General features: G+C 41.1%; 1 protein-coding gene across 3 annotated transcripts; it reads left to right on the top strand.

Moving 5' to 3' along the window:
• Positions 1 to 1,899: 1,899 nt before the first annotated feature.
• LOC113453273 (uncharacterized) lies at positions 1,900 to 18,401 on the top strand. 3 transcript variants are annotated; one of them, XM_087919214.1, is made up of 5 exons: positions 1,900 to 1,985; positions 6,042 to 6,171; positions 15,415 to 17,173; positions 17,342 to 17,761; positions 17,928 to 18,401. In XM_087919214.1, exons 1-5 carry the CDS (start codon positions 1,929 to 1,931, stop codon positions 18,007 to 18,009), a joined length of 2,448 nt encoding a protein of 815 aa, XP_087775340.1. In that variant the 5' UTR covers positions 1,900 to 1,928; the 3' UTR covers positions 18,010 to 18,401. The 3 variants fall into 3 exon arrangements, with proteins under 3 accessions (XP_087775340.1, XP_087775338.1, XP_087775339.1); XM_087919212.1 differs by having other exon boundaries at positions 15,415 to 17,761; XM_087919213.1 differs by having other exon boundaries at positions 15,415 to 18,401.
• The last annotated feature ends 987 nt before the right edge of the window (positions 18,402 to 19,388 follow it).

The following is a 19,388-nucleotide window of genomic DNA, read 5'->3' as shown; positions in this document are numbered from 1 at the left end:
CATTTCTGAGGGGACTCCGGAGCCTTGCAAGGCCTCCACTCTCTGCGCAGCCCTCAGGGAGGCGGTTCCTGAGGGAGGTGAGTTCAGATCCACCCGAGAGGCTTTTTCCCTCTGTCTCCACCAACAGTTCCCGGACAGAAAGGAGAGGAAGGCAGAGAAAGAGCCGCCTCCTAATTCCTTGACAGGGAGCCATAGAGAGGGGCCTTTCCTCCTACTTCCAAGCTATCATCCCCTCCCCTTCCCTTCTCCCTCCCATGCGCTCCCTTTTCCCGCCCATTTTACCCTCTGGCCCTTTGCCCCAAGTTCACCAGGGGGGGCGCCCTCTGCCAAGGGAAGGGAACTCCAGGCGCTTCCCCATTGGGCCACTGGAGGCCGAATGTCAAGGCTGTCTTCTCAGAGGAGGTGGGAAAGGAAGTGACACCACTGAGCCTTCATTCTCTAGGACACCGCACTCGCTCTCCTGAACACCTGGAGACCCAAAGGGAGGCGGTGAGGATGCGGGAGAGTCTGGTGAGGGGACATCCAGACGAGCCATGGGTGAGGGAGGGGGCTCCCCAGCCGCCTTCTGCCCAGGGGAGGGGGAGCCTGGCAGAGGCCCAGCTGGAGAGGAGAGAAGCCGGGTGAGGAGGAGGCAGGTTTCGCACCGGGCTCCCCGAGGGCACTATCCTGTCTCTGAAGGGGGAGAGAAGCATGGGGCCCTCTCCAGCTGCCTCCTTCCCAGCCCTGCTTGGGGGGGTCTGGGCCCTGTGCTGGGACATGCCGCTTGGGGCTGCGGGCAGGTTGGGTAACGGGGTCCAGGGGCTGAATCCCCCTGTCTAATCCTGGGCATTGGTTTTTCTCTCACTCCCAGATCTGGAACCTCAAAGCCCTCGGCAGCCTTTGCAATCCAGAATTTCCTCGGAGGGGGAAGGAAGGAAGGAAGGACCAGCAAGGATCCGTCCTGCGGTCCCAGAAATGGTCCCGTGAAGGAAGAGGCCCCCGGAGATCCCCCCCAGAATCCCTGGAGCCCTTTGGAGTTGCTCTGCCGGAGAGAGGAAGGATGGACACACCCACTTTGGCCAAGGAGGGGAGCGGAAAAGGCCTCATGACTCTTCAGCCTGGCAGCTGTGGGGAGAGCTGGACCACAACCGGGCAGAAGGTCCTGCAGGAGGGAATCATCCTGCCTTCAGAAGTTCCACCCTGGACCTCCATCCGATACCGGGAGGCTGAGGGTCCCCGAGGACTTTGCAGCCGACTCCATGACTTGTGCAGGCGATGGCTGAGGCCAGGAAAGCACAGCAAAGCCCAGATGCTGGACCTGGTGGTTCTGGAGCGGTTCCTGGCTCTCCTGTCCCCAGAGATGGAGGGTTGGGTGCAGGAGTGTGGAGCAGAGAGCAGCTCCCAGGCAGTGGCCCTGGCGGAAGGCTTCCTCCTGAGCCAGGCGGAGGAGCAGAAAGAGCAGCTCCAGAGGCAGGTGGGAGACTTCAGGGAGCTTGGAAGGGAATAAATATAGAGAGTAACTTGAATGCTTCACTCCTCCTTTCCAAACTTCTCCCACATTCATAATATGTGGCAATTCTCTAGTTGTTGTAGAATATTATTCCATTGTTTTCTCACTCAGCCACATTGATGGATATTGGGGACTTTGAGGTTGTGTTCCGAATATAAGAATCCACTTTATGTCATGTTAATTTTGCTTCTTTTTTCCTTCCTCCTATATGAAGTGCTACTCTGTGGAGATCAAAGATCCTGAGGGAAAAAAGAACCCACCAAATGCCCCTCAGGCGCTATTTTTCAGGAAGATCCCTTGGGAAGATCCAAGTCAGGACACTTCAGGAGGTAATTGAAAATCCTCTGATTACCCATTTGTCTTCCCTCTCTCTTCTCCCCTTTAGAATACCTCCTTTTATTTTGTTAATTATGCATTATTCCTTACAGGGAAACAAAGAATGAAACCTTCTGGTTTTTATGACGGAGAGCAAACAGCAGTTGAACCTCCAAATCAAGTAAGAAAGGGAAAAGATATTAAATTTCTATTCTCCCTTTAGGAAATGAAGCAGGTGTGCAGAGTGCTCTGTTCTTCTGTTTTCCCCCCTTGCTTGGCCTGGATTATTTTTGTGTTCTTCCACTACATGGAAAGCAGAATAGCATGTTCAAGTTGCTGTCGGCCAGCATAGCTTTCTCTGGTTATCTTCTTCTGCTAGGTTCTCCTCCGTCTTGTAGTTTGCTAGAAGCAGTTTTTAAAAAATAGGAATAAACAGTGGCAGGAACTGCTAGAGACCCATTTTTTTTTTTTTTTTTTTTTTGTAATTCTTTGACTCGCAATTGTGCAACGCTGATGAAAAATAAATAAATAGATTGCCACATTACCATTTTTAAAAACCTTAAAAACCAGGGTCTGCACAAAAGCATACGGGCTGCTGCATTTTGCACAAACTGGTACCTCCAGATGCTCTTCAAGGGCAGCCCCATGTGGAGCGCATTGCAATCGTCAAGACAGGAAGTGACTAGGGCATGAGTGACTCTGAGGAAAGACCGTTGGTCCAGGAAAGGACGTAACTGGCACGCAACCTGAAGTTGTGCAGGGGCCCTCCTGACCACTTCCACCACCTGCTCTTTGAGCAGGAGTTGTGAGTCCAAGAAAACCCCTAGATTACATACAGGGTCTGTTTAGGGTAGTGTCACCCCATCCAAGACTAAAGGTGACAATTCTACCTGAGCCAACGAACCCCAAACCCAGAGTCACTTGGTCTTGCAAGTGTTTAGTTTCAACCAGTTGCTCCCCATCCAGCCCCTAACAGCCTCCAGGCACTGCAAAAGGGAGGACATGGCATCCCTTAACTTACCACGGCCCGAGAAATACTGCTGAGTATCATCAGCATATTGGTGATACCTCAGTCCATGGTGACGGATGATCTCATCCAGCGGCTTCATATAAATGTTGAACAGGAGCAGAGAGAATACCAAACCCTGCGGAACCCCATAAAGTAGTGGGTGAGGGCTGGATCTCTCCCCTCCTATCAACAGTGACTGAGAGCAGCCACAGAGGAAGGAAGTGAACCAGGATAGCACAAAGCCTCCCATTCCCATCCCCTGAAGCCACCCCAGGAGAATCCCTTGGTCGATGGTATCAAAATTATTTTACTGAAAAGCACTGAAGGTTTTGCAGAATCAATCAATTTGATAAAACTTCCTCAAATATTTCTTCAGTGAAAGCAATTTTCAGATTTCCCTATTTTCTCACCTAAAACTAGGACTTGTGTGACCCACAGCCATTTAATTTAGTGCACATCTTTGCTTTGGGAACAATGGAATAGAATAACAGAGTTGGTAGGGATCTTAGAAGTCTTAGTCAACCGCCTGCTCAGACAGGAAGCTCTATAACATTTCAGATAAATGGCTGTCCAGTTTCTTCATAAACACCTCCAGTGTTGGAGCACCCACAATTCCTGGAGGGAAGTCATTCCACTGATTAATTGTTCTCACTGTCTGGAAATATTTCTTTAGTTGCAGGTTGGTTCTCTCCTTGAATAGTTTCCATCCATTGCTTCTTGGAACTCTGCTATCATGTCTCCCCTAGTCCTTCTTTGCATGAAACTAGACATACCGAATTCCAGCAACCGTTCTTTATGTGTTTTAGCCTCTGGTTCAACTAATAATTTTTCTTGCTCTTCTCTGCACTCTTTCTAGAGTCTCAAGATCTCTTTTACACCTGACAACCAAAACAGGATGTAATATTCCAAGTGTGGCCTTACCAAGGCATTATCAAGTGGTACCGTGTTTCTCCAACAATTTGGCCTCCACCAATAGGAAGCCCCACCATGTTTTATTGGCATAAAATCAAATTAAGCCCCTCCCCCCAAATTAAGGCCCATATTAAACATGCGAAATGGGGGGGGGGGAATGACAGTGGGAGAGCTTGCCATTAGGAAGTACTTTTGTTGCCTGTCCGGATATGGTGCTGCCTGCGTTGGTGGGGCACTTCATATCGGGAGACCTTCCGCCACCGTTGCTTTCCCTTCTTCCTTGTTGCCTCAGCGTTTAGAGCAACGCCGTGGTGTTTGGCGCACCCATGCGCAGCCAGCCAGGGCTCCTCCCTGCAACCGGAGCCCTGCGGAGACACTTGGCTTCAGGCGCTCCTGTTCACCGCCTTCCCGAGGTAGTGATAGCGCCCACCCATCCGTGGACAGGGAGGCAAGGCGACGGCCTGTGCCGCGTCCTCTGAGCTGAGGTCCGTCGAGTGAGCGCCTCTGCCTGATGCCCGTTCCACTGCAGTGTTTGGAGCTGCCGGCGCATTTGGAGATGCGTGAGGACGGGGGCGGGTTGGGCGAGGAGTGGAAAGGACGGGGGTTGGGGCTCTCTTCACCGGCCAGGGAAGCAGCGCTGCCATCACCTCGCCTCCCTGTCCACGGACGGGTGGGTGCTATCACTGCCTCGGGCAGCCTCTCCCGGTGGCACCTTCGGGTTTGCGCTGGAGGGACTTGGGAAGGAAGCCAAGCTCAGGTCGGCCCGGCTCTTTTTCTTGGCAGGCGGGCGTGCACCCGCGGCTCACTTTCCTGGCTCTGCCCAGCCCGCATGGCTCTGGCGTGGCCCTGGCAGGATGAGCGGACAGTCCAGCGGGAAGGCACTTGCTGCCTTGGTGAGAGCTCTGCTGCCGGGAAGGAGGGCCCGCCTGTCAGCTGCGCTGGGCGCCCCAGGTGAAGCTCTTCGCGCTCTGCCCGGCGCCAGGCAGGTATGGTGGCTGGGCACTTCTCCCGAGGTGGGCCAATCCTGCACTGCAGCCCCAGGAGATTCGCCTCTCCACATGGGGTTGGGCTGCCCTCTCGGGCAGGGGGAGGCTTTGTTGTAGTAGGGTGTTGTTTTTAAAATAATTGGCTTTACCTTCGAAGGCAAAGGGAAGGTGGCGACAGGAGCGCCTGAAGCCAAGTGTCTCCGCAGGGCTCTGGGTGCAGGGAGGTGCCCTGACTGGCCATACGTGGCTGCCCCAAACACCGCGGCGTTGCTCTAATGCTGCGGCAGCAAGGGAGAAGGGAAAGCAATGATGGCGGAAGGTCTCCCGATACAAAGTGCCCACCTACGCCGAGGTCATCGTCCAAGCTGTCGCCGCTCGCCCACCCAAGGAGGCAAGGGGGGTATTAAGTCACCCCCGAAAAGATGGCCTAGCTGCTTTTGGGGGGGTCAAAAAAAAAAAAAAAAGGCCCGGCCTTATTTTGTGAGAAACACTGTACTAACACTTCATGTCAGCTGGTGCTCCATTCAAAATCCAAGAAAGAAATACTTAGACTCCATTAATCAGATAAAATATATCTTTACTGAAAATCAAGCGGTAGCAACAAAAGAATTCTGAATCTGAGAAAATGGGCGCGTAAATCACATATACAAAGTAATGGCAACGTTCCCATCCAATTAAAAGTTGTTTATATCATCATGTGGTCATCTCCAGGTGGTGATGAGGCCTCTGTTGACCTTGACATATTTTGATAAAGAGTTGCAGCTGCGCATAGCATAAGATGGAAGCCTAAGCAAGAATCTATCCCCCCAGCTAATACAGTTCTGTTTTGTAACACCTCCAGCTCACTTCCCAAAACCAAATCCCCCCTCCTCCTCCTCATTACTTATGACAGCTGAAAGATGCAAAGTAAAGGGAGAAAATCTTGAAGGCTGACACTTCATGTCATCTTGATTCTATCCCTCTTAATGCAGCCTATGATTGTGTTGGGTTTTGGGGGGGCAACTGAAACATTGCTGACTCATGTTTCAGTGGTTGTCCACTAGGACTCCAAGATCCATGTTGCACTGACTATTGTGTAGCCAGGTATCACCTATCCTATGCAAGTGCATTTGTTTTTTTCTTTCCTAAATATAGAACCTTATATTTCTCAGGCCCAATCTGTCGATCCTTCTGTATCTCGAGGTTATCTTCTAGACAGTGTTGGTATTCCTGTCAACTTGGTCTTGTCTGCAAATTTGATGAGTTCCCCTTCTATCCTCTTGTCTAAATCAATGATGAAGATGAACAGATCTTGCGAATCCTCCTGTTGTGTTCTTTTTTCCATGTCCAGGAGGGTCTTGTGTCCTTCGAGGAGGTGGCTGTGTATTTCTCTGAGGAGGAATGGTCTCAGCTGGATCCTGACCAGAAAGCGCTGCATTCAGAAGTCATGCTTGAAAACCATAGGAACGTGGTCTCTCTGGGTAAGAGTTTTCTAGTCCCTAACCAAAGAGTTCAAGAAGAGAGATTATAGTTAGTTTTTTATTAAAAAACCAATAATCAGATATTGTCTCCTGGGAGGGAGAAGGAAAGGATCTGGCTTTATTGTGCTCCATGGAAGGAAAGAGTCAATGTCTCTTTGCTTGGATTCTTTCTCTGCCATTTCTTATCTGTATTTTTCCATTTCTATTTGAACTTCTCTGTGGAGGCTGAAAAGAACGAGGTGTGCTTTTATGTGTCCTCTGGAGGTCGTGTGAAAGGAGTGTGTTGTCATTTGTCTTATGGAACTTCCCTAAATTGTGTGAGAACAGAACTTTCACGGTCAGCCCATGGAAGAACATTCTCCCAATCCAATTCAAAAACAAAGGCCTCATGCAGTGTGACTCAGAGCATCCTAGGATACAAGTAATCCCCAAGTTATGACAGTTCACTTAGCGATTGTCCAAGTTATGACCAGCCCTCCTCCAGTATTTGAGACCCAGTCCCCTCTTTGTTTTCAAAGACTTTTTACCTGGATCTCATGAAGTCCTCAGTTCTTAAAAGAACACAGGCCTAAAGTACTGCCGTGCGAGATCACACCAGATTAGTAGCCTGAGATCTTGCACTATTGATCTTTTTTCTTTTGGTAAGTTGTATTGGTTTTTAAAAAGAAACATAAACAAACAAAACATAAAAACATTAAACTTTCTTCCATAAGTATATAAGCAGTCTGCCGGTTGGTTTACAAATTATTTTGTGCATCCATTTTGTAATCTTCAGTTACAGTTACATTGCATAATAGCTCATATCATCAATCAAAAATTGAATACCCTAGTATCATTAATCAATCATTTGACTATAGTTTTATTCATTCATATTTTACGAGATAACCATAGTTTACTTAGTTTATTTTATAACAATTCACATTATCCTCCCAAATCTATCCTAAAAGCATTTTGTAGATATAATAAAAAAGAAGTACATCTTTATATATTTATTATTTTCTAAAAATCTACATATTTCATTACTGTATTTTATTATCTAACCATTGATAGAAAAGGTCCCAAATTTTATGAAATTGTTTATCCTCTTGTTCTCTAATTTCAAATGTCAGTCTACTCATTTTAGCACATTCCAATATTTTCTTAATGATTTCCTCCTGCGATGGTATTCTGTCATTTTTCCAGTTTTTAGCAAATACAATCCTAGCCTCTGTTAATACATTTACAATCAAGTATTTCAAATCTTTGCTATATGTATCAGGTAGAATTCCCAATAAAAATATCTCTGGTTTCAGATCTATATGTTTTTTTGTCATTATTTTCCAACCACATGTGGATTTTAGTCCAGTATTTTCTAGCGTCCGCACAAGTCCACCACATATGGTAATATGAGCCAGGTGTCTGATGACATTTCCAACATTTTTCGGATTTATTCTTGAACATTCTTGCTATTCTTGTCGGGGGAAATGCCACCTGTAAAACAACTTATACAAATTTTCTTTATAAGCTGTTGACATTGTCATTTTATAATTTTGAGACCACAATTTTTGCCATTTCTCTAAATCAATCCCATATCCAAAGTTCTTCCCCCAAGCAATCATAGTTTCTTTAACTTCTTTTTTTAAATAAACAAGTTTTATTGATTTTACAAACAAACAAAACAAAACATCATTAAACGTTAAAAACATAAAACCTCTTTCCACTGTAAATCTTTACAAGGCAGGTAACATATTGTTTTATATCACATACTTATAATTTATCCCATTTCCATATAAACACGTAAATTCCCTTTACCAAATTCCACATTGTTTCTCTTTAATCATTATTCAATCATATTTCCTTTCTAATTTATCTGCTATTCAATCATCACATTTATATTTTCCTCTGGCTTGTTTATTATTATTCTCATCTAGTCTTCCTCCGAGATTTTATTATTTAATTCTTAATTGAACACACACACACAAGACATAAATATAAAAACATAAAACTTTCTTTTAGAAAGTAACTTGGCCCCAGAATACCTCTTTTTGTATGGACTTCAATTGAATTCATGCTCTTATATACCATTACCTATCTTATTTACCATTCTATATCTATTATATAACTCTCCACTTTTGCCTCATCTTAATTCTGTTTTATATATTTAATCTTGCTTTAAAGAAAAATATTTTTATATCTTTTGTCCATTTCTCTATTTACATCTGTCTCATTTCCAATTTAAAAAAGAATAGTTTCCCCTGGAATCACTAATCGGAGTATGATGCCTTTCTATCATTCCCCTAAATTAAAATTTAAAATAACACCTAAATCCCAATCAGATTCTGCTTAGTACATTCTACTATTTCAAAAACCAATACTACAATAATAAATCCATAACAGTCAACACATTAATCCATTAAACTCTATATTTAAACTAATATTTTAAACATTCCCTTTAGTATTTTATTAAAACTTAATATCATTCATTATTAAACATTTTAAAGTTATACCTTAATATTTTAGTCTTTTATTAGATCTTAAAAAGTTCTGATTATCTACTTATAATACAAATACCACTATTACAATACTCATGTGTACTTTGCAGAATCCTTTTTTTTTAAAAAAAAACCATACATTACCCATTATCCCTAAAAAAAAATTTCTCCATCTTGTTTTACACCTTTGTAACTTTTTTCCCCCTTTTCCCTTTCCTTCTTAGCCCGCCTAAACTTTTTACCCCCTCCTCTCCAAACCTCTGCCTTCTTGGTTTCCCCTTTCTGTTGCATTCCTCTTTCCTTTTGCTTTCTAGCAGTCTGTTGTTTTTGCATCTTCTTTTTCTCTTTCATAAATATTTTTTTATTTCTTAAGTCCTTCCTTTTCGCTCCTCTCTTTCTCATTTCTTTCTTAGTCACACCATTTAGTTCATTAAAAATGGCTTCTTCCTCGGCTTCTTCCAGCTGTTGTTTAATTTGCTGACACATGACAAGCGCCATATCTAGGAAACAAAGGGCTTCTCCCATAACATCTTTGCCTTCTTTCCTTATTTTTAAATATTGTTTTTTTAGTTCATCAAGAGATAGAGCCATTTTGAACTGTTTCTTCTTCTTTTTCTGTATCCTCTTCTTATTATTAAGCCAATCAGTTATTTCCAAACTTAAAACAGTTCCCAAAAGTCCCAAAATCCCGCAATCATCAAACAGTCCAGGTAGAGTACAAACTTCTTTTTACAATTTTTCTTCTAGGGGTGAAGTCAAATTAGGGAAAGAAAAAACGTCCAGTCTGTGCTTTAAATCTTTTTTAGAATTAATTTCTATTCTCTTTATCTTCACGGCATCTCCTCCAGCAAAGTCTTAGAGTAAATTTTTTTTTTCCAAGCCTCTTCCTTCCCACTTATAACAAAGGAGTTTAGGTTTTACCTTCTATTAAAAGGCTGGTTTCCCTTGTCCATTTGTTAATTCCATAAGGGAGGGAGAGTAACTTCCCCTTTTCGTCACTTTTCTTCGCAGCTGAAAACATCAATCGGGAACATTGTAGCGTCCAAGCCAATACTTTCCCAGGTGTTAGATATGTCCTTAAGGTCCCAGTTCGACCAAGAAAAACCTTTGTTTTAAAACTCCTTCTTCCTCCTGCACATTCTTTATCCAGTTGCCGGCTTCTTTATGGCGGCCATAAAGACTGCCGCTCCACCGTCTTGAGAGAAGGGGGTTATTGCCGGCTGGGGGGGGGTTGCGATACCCCTCAACCCCTGTCCGGATCCCCCCTTTCTTCAGCTGCTCCAACAGGGCAGCCTTAGCCTCCAAATCCGTCAGGATCGGAGGCACCAAGGCGGCTAGCACAGCAGGGATCGCAGAGAAAGCGAATCTCTGCTGTCACCGAAGCCGACAAACCGCAAGTGTTGTTTCTTTAACTTCTTGTTCTTCTAATTTAGTTTCTAATAAATATCCATACAATTTTTTAATCACCTTTTCATCAGTACCTGTCAAAATCTTATCTAGATCAGTCAATTTATCATAGAAATCTTCTGTTTTAAAATCTTTATACCTTGCATGTATTTGCGCATATGAAAACCAATTCATCTTTATACCTTGTTTCTCTAGTTTTTGCATAGATTTAAGTTCACCCTTTTCATTCAGTATTTCCCCATATCTAACTGTTTGTTCCTTCTTGTATATTATAGGATAGGAAAATGCTTCAATAGTCGATAACCAGACTGGAATTTTCAAATAACATTGTCTTTTAATCATCTCCCAATTTGACCACAAAGATTCCCGTATATGATGTCTTCTAAAATACCCCTGTATTTTAGTTCCCTTGTACCATAAAAAAGCATGCCACCCCAACAACAAATCATGTCCTTCTAATGTCAACAATCTAGTTTTTCTTAATGTTATCCATTCCTTGACCCACATCAAATTTGTAGCTTGGTAGTACAACTCCCAATTAGGCAAACCAAATCCTCCCCTAATTCTAGCATCTTGCAAAAGTTTTAACTTTATTCTTGCTTTCTTACCTTGCCATATATATTTCAAGACAATTTTATTTAAATCTTCAAAACAGTCTTTTCCAAGCCTAATTGGAATTGTTTGAAACAAATATAAAATTCTGGGTAATATATTCATCTTGATTGTTGAGATTCTCCCTATTAGTGACAGTTGTAAATTTTCCCATTTCGCCAAGTCTAGCGCTATCTGCTGTTTAAGTTTAATATAATTATTCTCTTTTAATGTATTACATCTTGCTGTCAAATGTATCCCCAAATGCTTGATCTTATTTGTGACCTGAATTTTCAGTAGATCTGCCAATGCTTCCTTTTGTCTTGATAACATATTCTTTGTCAAAATCTTTGTCTTATCTTTGTTTATTTTCAAACCAGCCACCTTGCCATATCCCTCTATCTTTACCAATAATTTTGGTGCTGTTTCTAAAGGGTCTTCTAAGATAAAAACCAAATCATCCGCAAAGGCTTGCAGTTTAAATTCTTCCTTTTTAATTTTCATTCCTTTTATACTCTTTTCATCTCTAATATTTCTGTTTAACACTTCCAAAGTTAATGCAAACAGCAAAGGTGATAGTGGGCACCCTTGTCTTGTTCCTTTTCTTATGTTAATAGAGTCTGTCAGTTCTCCCTCTATCATTACCTTTGCCGTTTGCTTGTAGTATATAGCTTCTATTGCTTGAATAAATTTTCTGGCAAAACCCTTCTGTTCCAACAATAATAACATGAATCGCCAATTCACATTATCAAATGCCTTTTGTGCATCTAGAAATATCAAAGCCATTTGTTTTTCAGGATGTGCCTCATAGTATTCCAAGGTATCCAAAATTACTCTCATATTATATTTAATTTGTCTCTTTGGCAGGAATCCATTTTGATCAGAATGAATAAAGTTATTTAAATATTTTTTAAGTCTTTCTGCCAATATTGAAGCAAAAATTTTGTAATCTGCATTTAGTAGAGAAATAGGTCTATAGTTCTTAATTTGCAATGGATCAGCCTCCTCTTTTGGAATAAGTGTGATATAGGCTTCTGACCATGATTCGGGTATCTTCTTCTTTAACATAACTTCATTCATAACTTCTAGCAATGGAAGATTCAATAATTCTTGTAATGTTTTATAAAATTCTGCCCGGAGTCCACCTGGGCCTGGTGCCTTTCCATTATTTTGCTTCTTAAGTGCTTCAGTTAACTCCATCATAGTTATATTGCTCTCTAACATTTTTTCAGTCTCTTCAGGTATCTTAGGTAAATTAGCATTCTGTAAATACTCCTTAACTCTTTCCTCATCAATATTCTCTTGCTTATATAATTTCCCATAAAAATCTTGAATGATTTCCTTCTTCTCTTTACTGCCATGGCAAACTTGGCCTTGATCATCTATTAACTGCAATATTTTCCTTGATTCTTTCTCCTTTCTCAATTTATATGCTAACCATCTACCTGGTTTGTTTGCATCTTCTAAGTAGTTCTGTTTAGCACCTCTAATTTTCTGTGCTAATTCTTCTTTCTCTATTTGACCCATTTTGTATTCAATTATATCCATTTTTAGCTTAATGTTCTTTTTCTGTGACATTTTCTGTAGCTCTTTTTCAAGTCTTTTATGCTCATCCTCTAGAGCCTTAGTGGCTTGTCTTTTCCTAGTATTCCTTTTCCTTGTATAATCTATTATCAAGCCTCTATCAAATGCCTTCAATGCCATACATTCTGAATTGATGTATCTTCTTTTTTATTTTCTCTAAAGAAAAAGGCCAATTCTTTCTCCATCTGCTGTGTAAAGTCTTTTTCCTTTAAAATAGTATTGTTTAACGTCCATCTCGATCTCCTTTTTTGTCCTTTCCATTTAATTGTCATTGGATTGTGGTCTGCCCAAGTACTTGTTTCAATATTTATTTCTTGAATATTAGATATTAGTTCTGTTGACATCCATATCATATCTATTCTGGACCATGATAAATGTCTATTTGAATAGAAGGTGTATTGTTTAGTTTTAGCATTTCTTTCTCTCCATGTATCTTTTAAATTTAATTCATCAACCATTTTAAAAAAGGATTTTGGGAGAGTCTTTCTGTTTTGCTTTATTGTTGTTGCTGTTTAGTCCAGTTTATTGTCTACAATTCCATTGAAATTTCCCATCATAACTATATTGGCATAGTCCAGTTCAATTATTTTCATGTGTAATTTTTGGTAAAATTCTTCTTGTTTGTCATTCGGACCATAGATTGCAATCAGGAATGTTTTCATATTATTGTCCCTTATTTCCACCATTAATACTCTTCCATCTTCATCAGTATAGATCAATTTTGCTGTAGTGGTCTCTTTAATATATAAAACCACTCCTCTTTTCTTACATTGGGTCAAGGAAGTAAATATTTTCCCTAATTTTGGCTGTACCAACAATTGTTCATATTGTTTTTTAATATGTACTTCTTATAGACAAATTATATCAAATTTTAATTTCTCTAATTTATGAAAAGTTTTCCTTCTTTTAACGGCTGAATTGAGTCCATTTATATTAATTGTAATCAATTTTTTCTCTTCCATGGTTATGTTTTATAGTTGGGTTTAGCAGCTCTCGTAGATCTTGATTCACGTTCTTTGGCTTCGACCTTTCCACCTGCTGCGCCTTCTTCTTTTTCAGTTCCCATTTGACAGTCCTCTTGAAATTCAATTAGTGAGATCTTTTTTTCTGTCTCTTCCTCTTTTCTTCCAAAAAATTCTGTATAAAATAATTCCGCTTTCTCAATTGAGTCAATTCTATGTGTCTCTGTTCTTGCCATGTGAACATTAACCCTTCTGGGATCAGCCATCTATAATTCACCTCTTTTTTAAGTAGCATTTTAGTCAGGAATTGATATTCTCTTCTCATCTCTCTCACTCTTCTGGGTATTTGTTTTAAGAGCACAATCTCCTTGCCTTTGTATTTCAACGTTTTCTCTCTTGCCACTTGCAATATTTGCGTTTTAATGGCTTTCTTTGTAAATCTAATATGAACTTCTCTTGGTAAGCTATTTCTCATCACATATCTTGTAAAGACTCGATAAACCTCATCTATTCCATCCATCATCTTCTCTTCAGTTATTTCCAAAGCTTCAGCCAATATTTCTATCATTATTTCAGCTAGATTTTGTCATCTTTCTTCCTCCATGTTTTGGAATCTAAGATAAAATTCTGATCTGTCCATCTCCCATCTCAGCATACCACTTTTATCTTGTTCAACCACAGTTAATCTGTTGTCAATGTCTCTAATCTTCCTAGCTCTTTGTTTATCTTCTTCAATTTTTTGGAATCTCTCGTCATACTTCGACATCATTTGTTGGATGTTCTTCACTTTTTCATCGGTTGTCCCTGTTCTTTGTTCGATGTTCTCTATTCTCTTTTCAATAGTCTCTGATCTTGCTTTAATATCTTGGATTCCTTGCATAATCATCTGCAGAGTCACTTTTTCTTGTTCTTTTACTTGTTTTAACATTGTATTGAACGTTGTCTTCCAGATGGTGGGGGAGGGCAGAAGTAGAAGTTGAGGAAGCTGTAAATTTCCTACTCATTTTAAATGATTCAAAATCTTCAGGTTCTTCTAAACCTTAATCCAATTGTGAAGTAGCCAATTATAATCCAAGGTAAAAAGTAAAAATGGTAGAGAGATAAAAGCCCAATAGTAATAAAAAAGGGGGGGGGAGACAAAGTTTCTTCAAGTTCTTGTAAACCTTAATCCAATCAGTAGTTAAGTAAAGAAAAAGACTCAAAAAGAACAAAAGAAGGGAAAAAATTCTTCAGGTTCTTCAACACCTTAATCCAATTGAAAGGTCTCAAATAGAAAAAAGTGCATAAAAATGAACCAAAAAGGTGGATGAAAAAACAAAAAATGCCAGAAAGAGAAAAGGAGAAAAGGCTTTTAAGGCTTTCCCTTTAAAATAAAAAGCAAACGTGAAGATTGGACTTCAAAAAAAAAAAAAAACCCAAAACCCTCCAACCAGGCCAAAAACCCAAATAGTTATTGCAAGAATAAAGATTTTTTTAAAAAAGATACAGTAAAGCTGGTAAGGAGGGGTATCACAACTTCAATGTCCTTGAAAAGGAGTCTCAGTTCTTGCTTTCTCAGCACTATTGATCTTATGTGATCTCGTACTAAAGTAACTTTTGCCTCCATTCTCTGAGAAACGACGCCTGTACCAGATATGGCCAAAGAGCCCTTGCGAGCCGATGAGACTTTGGGGCAATGAAATAGCCATTCTTGGAGCATCTCAACCTTTCCAGTTTCAGCACAAAGCATTTACAAGCCAATGTGATGTTCCAGCAAAGGATTTATCTCCAAAGTCTCATCGCTGGGATTGAGGAATAGGCCGAGTGGGGGTCCTGCCCACCAGACAGACGCCATGGAGCAGCTGCTCCACGGTACATCGGGGAAGGAGCTTGTTTCAAAATTGTTTCATTTCTCACAGGTCTCTGCTGAAATTAAGCCACCCTAATAAAACTGATGTTTTCTCCTAATTCCTCCTTGGAAGTTTCCCCTGATTATTCCTTGACTCAAAACTGACTCTGAGTGAGATTTGCATGTATAGAGATAAATATAAGAAAGGAGATGTTTTTTAGATATTTTCAAAGCTTTCATGACTCGTGAATATAGAAATCATCATGTCTATATCACACCACTGTAAGCTTGCAAACATACAACGTAATGGAATTTTGGAGAAATTCAGAAGGAAATTCACTTGACTTTCTACACTTTGATCTTTTTCTCTAACCTTGGTATCATTTTCATTTCCTTGTAGGTAATAATGGACAGGAAAATCAAGATTACTGTGAACTGTTCCAAGTGATCAGTGCTAAAGATGGAACTGAGAAGTTAGGAATTCGAATGGAATTAGAAAGCCATGAGAGAAACCAGTCAAAGAATTGGAATCAGGAAAGCTCATCTTCCACTGATGCTCCGATGCAAGACTTTATTGCACAACAAGAGAAAACAAGGAAAAAATATACTGGAAAAAGTGTGAAGCTAATCAAAGCTGAAGTACAATTAAATGAACACTATTTAACCCAAAACAAAGGAGAAGATGCTATAAGAAGAAACAACGGACAAAATTACAATGGGAAATTTGTTCTTTCTCTTGGAAATAACTTCCTTAAATCTCAAAAAGTGATTGACACAAAAGAGAAGTCTTATAAATGTTTGGAATGTGGAAAATGTTTTAGAACAAGCAGGGAATTTACTTTCCATGAAAGGATCCACACAGGGGAGAAGATGTATAAATGCATGGAGTGTGGAAAGACCTTTGCTTGGAGCAGTAGTCTTAGAAGCCACAAAAAGATCCACACAGGGGAGAAACCGTATAAATGCATGGAGTGTGGAAAGAGATTTACTCATGGCAATGATCTTAAAAAGCACAAAAAGATCCATACAGGGGAGAAGCCGTATAAATGCATGGAGTGTGGAAAGACCTTTGCTCGGAACAGTAATCTTAGAAGCCACAAAAAGATCCACACAGGGGAGAAACCGTATAAATGCATGGAGTGTGGAAAGACATTTACTCATGGTAGTGGACTTAGAAGCCACAACAAGATCCACACAGGGGAGAAACCATTTAAATGCATGGAATGTGGAAAGACCTTTGCTCGGAACAGTATTCTTAAAAAACACAAAAAGATCCACTCAGGAGAGAAACCATTTAAATGCATGGAGTGTGGAAAGTCCTTTGTTCATAGACATAAACTTACTGTCCATAAGATGATCCACACAGGGGAGAAACCATTTAAATGCATGGAGTGTGGAAAGACCTTTGCTCGAAGATGTCATCTTACTTCCCATAAGATGATCCATACAGGGGAGAAGCCGTATAAATGCATGGAGTGTGGAAAGTCCTTTGCTCATAGACATACACTTTCTTCCCATAAGATGATCCACACAGGGGAGAAACTGTATAAATGCATGGCGTGTGGAAAGACCTTTGCTCACGACAAGAATCTTAAAAGGCACAAAAAGATCCACTCAGGAGAGAAACCATTTAAATGCATGGAGTGTGGAAAGTCCTTTGCTCATAGACATAAACTTACTGCCCATAAGATGATCCACACAGGGGAGAAACCATTTAAATGCATGGAGTGTGGAAAGACGTTTGCTCAAAGATGTCATCTTACTTCCCATAAGATGATCCATACAGGGGAGAAACCGTATAAATGCATGGAGTGTGGAAAGTCCTTTGCTCATAGACATAAACTTACTGTCCATAAGATGATCCACACAGGGGAGAAACCATTTAAATGCATGGAGTGTGGAAAGACGTTTACTTATAGCAGTGGACTTAGAAGACACAAAAAGCTCCACACAGGAGAGAAGCTATTTAAATGCATGGAATGTGGAAAGTCCTTTGCTCATAGACATAAACTTACTGCCCATAAGATGATCCACACAGGGGAGAAACCATTTAAATGCATGGAGTGTGGAAAAACCTTTGCTCGAAGAGATCAGTTTATTTCCCATGAAAGGATCCACTCAGGAGAGAAACCATATAAATGCATGGAGTGTGGAAAGACCTTTGCTCAAAGAAGTCATCTTACTTCCCATAAGATCATCCACACAGGGGAGAAGCCGTATAAATGCATGGAGTGTGGAAAGACCTTTGCTCAAAGCGGTCATCTTATTTCCCATAAGATGATCCACACAGGGGAGAAGCCATTTAAATGCATGGAGTGTGGAAAGACCTTTGCTCGGAACAGTAATCTTAAAAGCCACAAAAAGATCCACACAGGAGAGAAACCATTTAAATGCATGGAGTGTGGAAAGTCCTTTGCTCATAGATATAAACTTACTTCCCATAAGATGATCCACACAGGGGAGAAACCATATAAATGCATGGAGTGTGGAAAGACCTTTGCTGATAGATATAAACTTACTTCCCACAAGATGATCCACACAGGGGAGAAACCATTTAAATGCATGGAGTGTGGAAAGACCTTTGCTCATAGATATAAACTTACTTCCCATAAGATGATCCACACAGGGGAGAAGCCGTTTAAATGCTTGGAGTGTGGAAAGACATTTACCCATGGCAGTGGACTAAGAGACCATAAAAAGCTCCACACAGGGGAGAAACCGTATAAATGCATGGAGTGTGGAAAGACCTTTCCTTGGAGCAGTGGACTTAGAAGCCACAACAAGATCCACATGGGAGAAACCATTTAAATGCATGGAATGTGGAAAGTCCTTTGCTCGAATAGCTTATCTTACTTCCCATAAGATGATCCACACAGGGTAGAAGCCATATAAATGCCTGGAGTGTAGAAAGACCTTTGCTCAGGACAGTAATTTTAAAAGGCACAAAAAGATCCACACAGGAGAGAAACCATTTAAATGCACAGAATCTGGATAGTCCTTTGCTCATAGATATAAACTTATTTCCCATAAGATGATCCACAGGAAAGAAGCCATATAAATGTATCAAATTTGGAAGGACCTTTGCTCATAGATGAAATGTTATTTCCCATTCAAATTAGGTGAAGGAATATTATTGTTATTAATTAATTAAATACAAAGATGCTTGACAATTAGAAATATTTGATATAATTAACATAAAAAGTATAAATAAGCTAAAATACAAGAAGTGAGTTAAAATTATTTTGTTACACTATCATTATTGTTGCTGGTATATATGTTATTTGTTTTTTCTTTTGCATTTTCGTAAATGACATGCCCTGACAATACACTGTATTCAAAATGTTTATGAACAAAACATATACTCAAATAAAATAAAATGCATGGAATGTGGAAAGTGTTTTGCTCAGAATGGTCATCTTATTTCTCCTAAAAGGATCCACGCTCGGGAGAAACTGCTGCATATAGCAGTAGCAATTCCACTTGGACTTATATACCACTCCACAGGGCTTTACCACACTCTCTGAGCAATTTACGAAGTCAGCTTATTGTCCCCAGCAATCTGAAAAAAAAGTATATAGATTCTTAGACGGCTTGAGATGGTTGCAAGATTACAGATTAACAGAGTTGTGAGGGACCCTAGAGGTCATCTCGTTCAACCTCATCTAAATTCTCCGAGGAAAGGAGCGGGAAGCGGAGAAACGGCCCAAACTTTACTCTGGGATCTCCGTTCGAGGCTGCCTTGCGAGGAAAAGGGGAGGTCCTTCTGACCCCCAGAAGGAAGGAAAGGGGGGGAGGGTTGGAGCGGCGGGAGACCGGAAGGAGCCGCTTTGTTCAGACGTTCCGAGCAAGGGAGACGCGGGTTTCAAGGGTGGGGAATCTCCTTTTTCTCCGCCCCCCCACGAAGCGAAGCGGTGCCTCTCCCTGGTTTAGCGTTTGGGGGGTGTCTGTGGGTGACCCCCGACTTCCCTCCCTTGTCATCTAGTGCAGCAGCTCTTCTCACAGCAGGAAGTGCCCACAGAATAAACACGTTTGTGTGTGTGTGTCAGAGGAGGAATGTGTGTCGGGGGGAAGGAAGGGTTTTTCTTGCATTTATGAGCTGGGCAGAGCCAGAACAAGCTGAACCACCAATGGGAATTCTCCTTGTTGAAGCGTCATCGGTGTCCGGGCAGAGTCCTTTATGACTTCACCTGAAGTGGGAGGAGGGCGTTCGGGGACAGAGAACGAAACTGAAAGTGGGAGGGGGGATCCCTTCAGTCTTGGGGGGCTGCAGCTCAAAGGGGGCCCATTTTCTTTGCTCTCTTCACGATTCTCAGCTTCACTTTCCTGTATGTGCATGGAGGGGTGCACTAGGTGTCCGCTTAGGTTTCCACTGCC

This window comes from Pseudonaja textilis, unplaced genomic scaffold (assembly GCF_049901715.1).
Source record: "Pseudonaja textilis isolate UNSWEBS1 unplaced genomic scaffold, rPseTex1.2 PTEXSCF56, whole genome shotgun sequence".
Classification (NCBI taxonomy): Eukaryota; Metazoa; Chordata; class Lepidosauria; order Squamata; family Elapidae; genus Pseudonaja; species Pseudonaja textilis.
The sequence above is the reverse complement of the archived record's forward strand: the minus strand, read 5'-3'. Positions and strand labels throughout refer to the sequence as shown.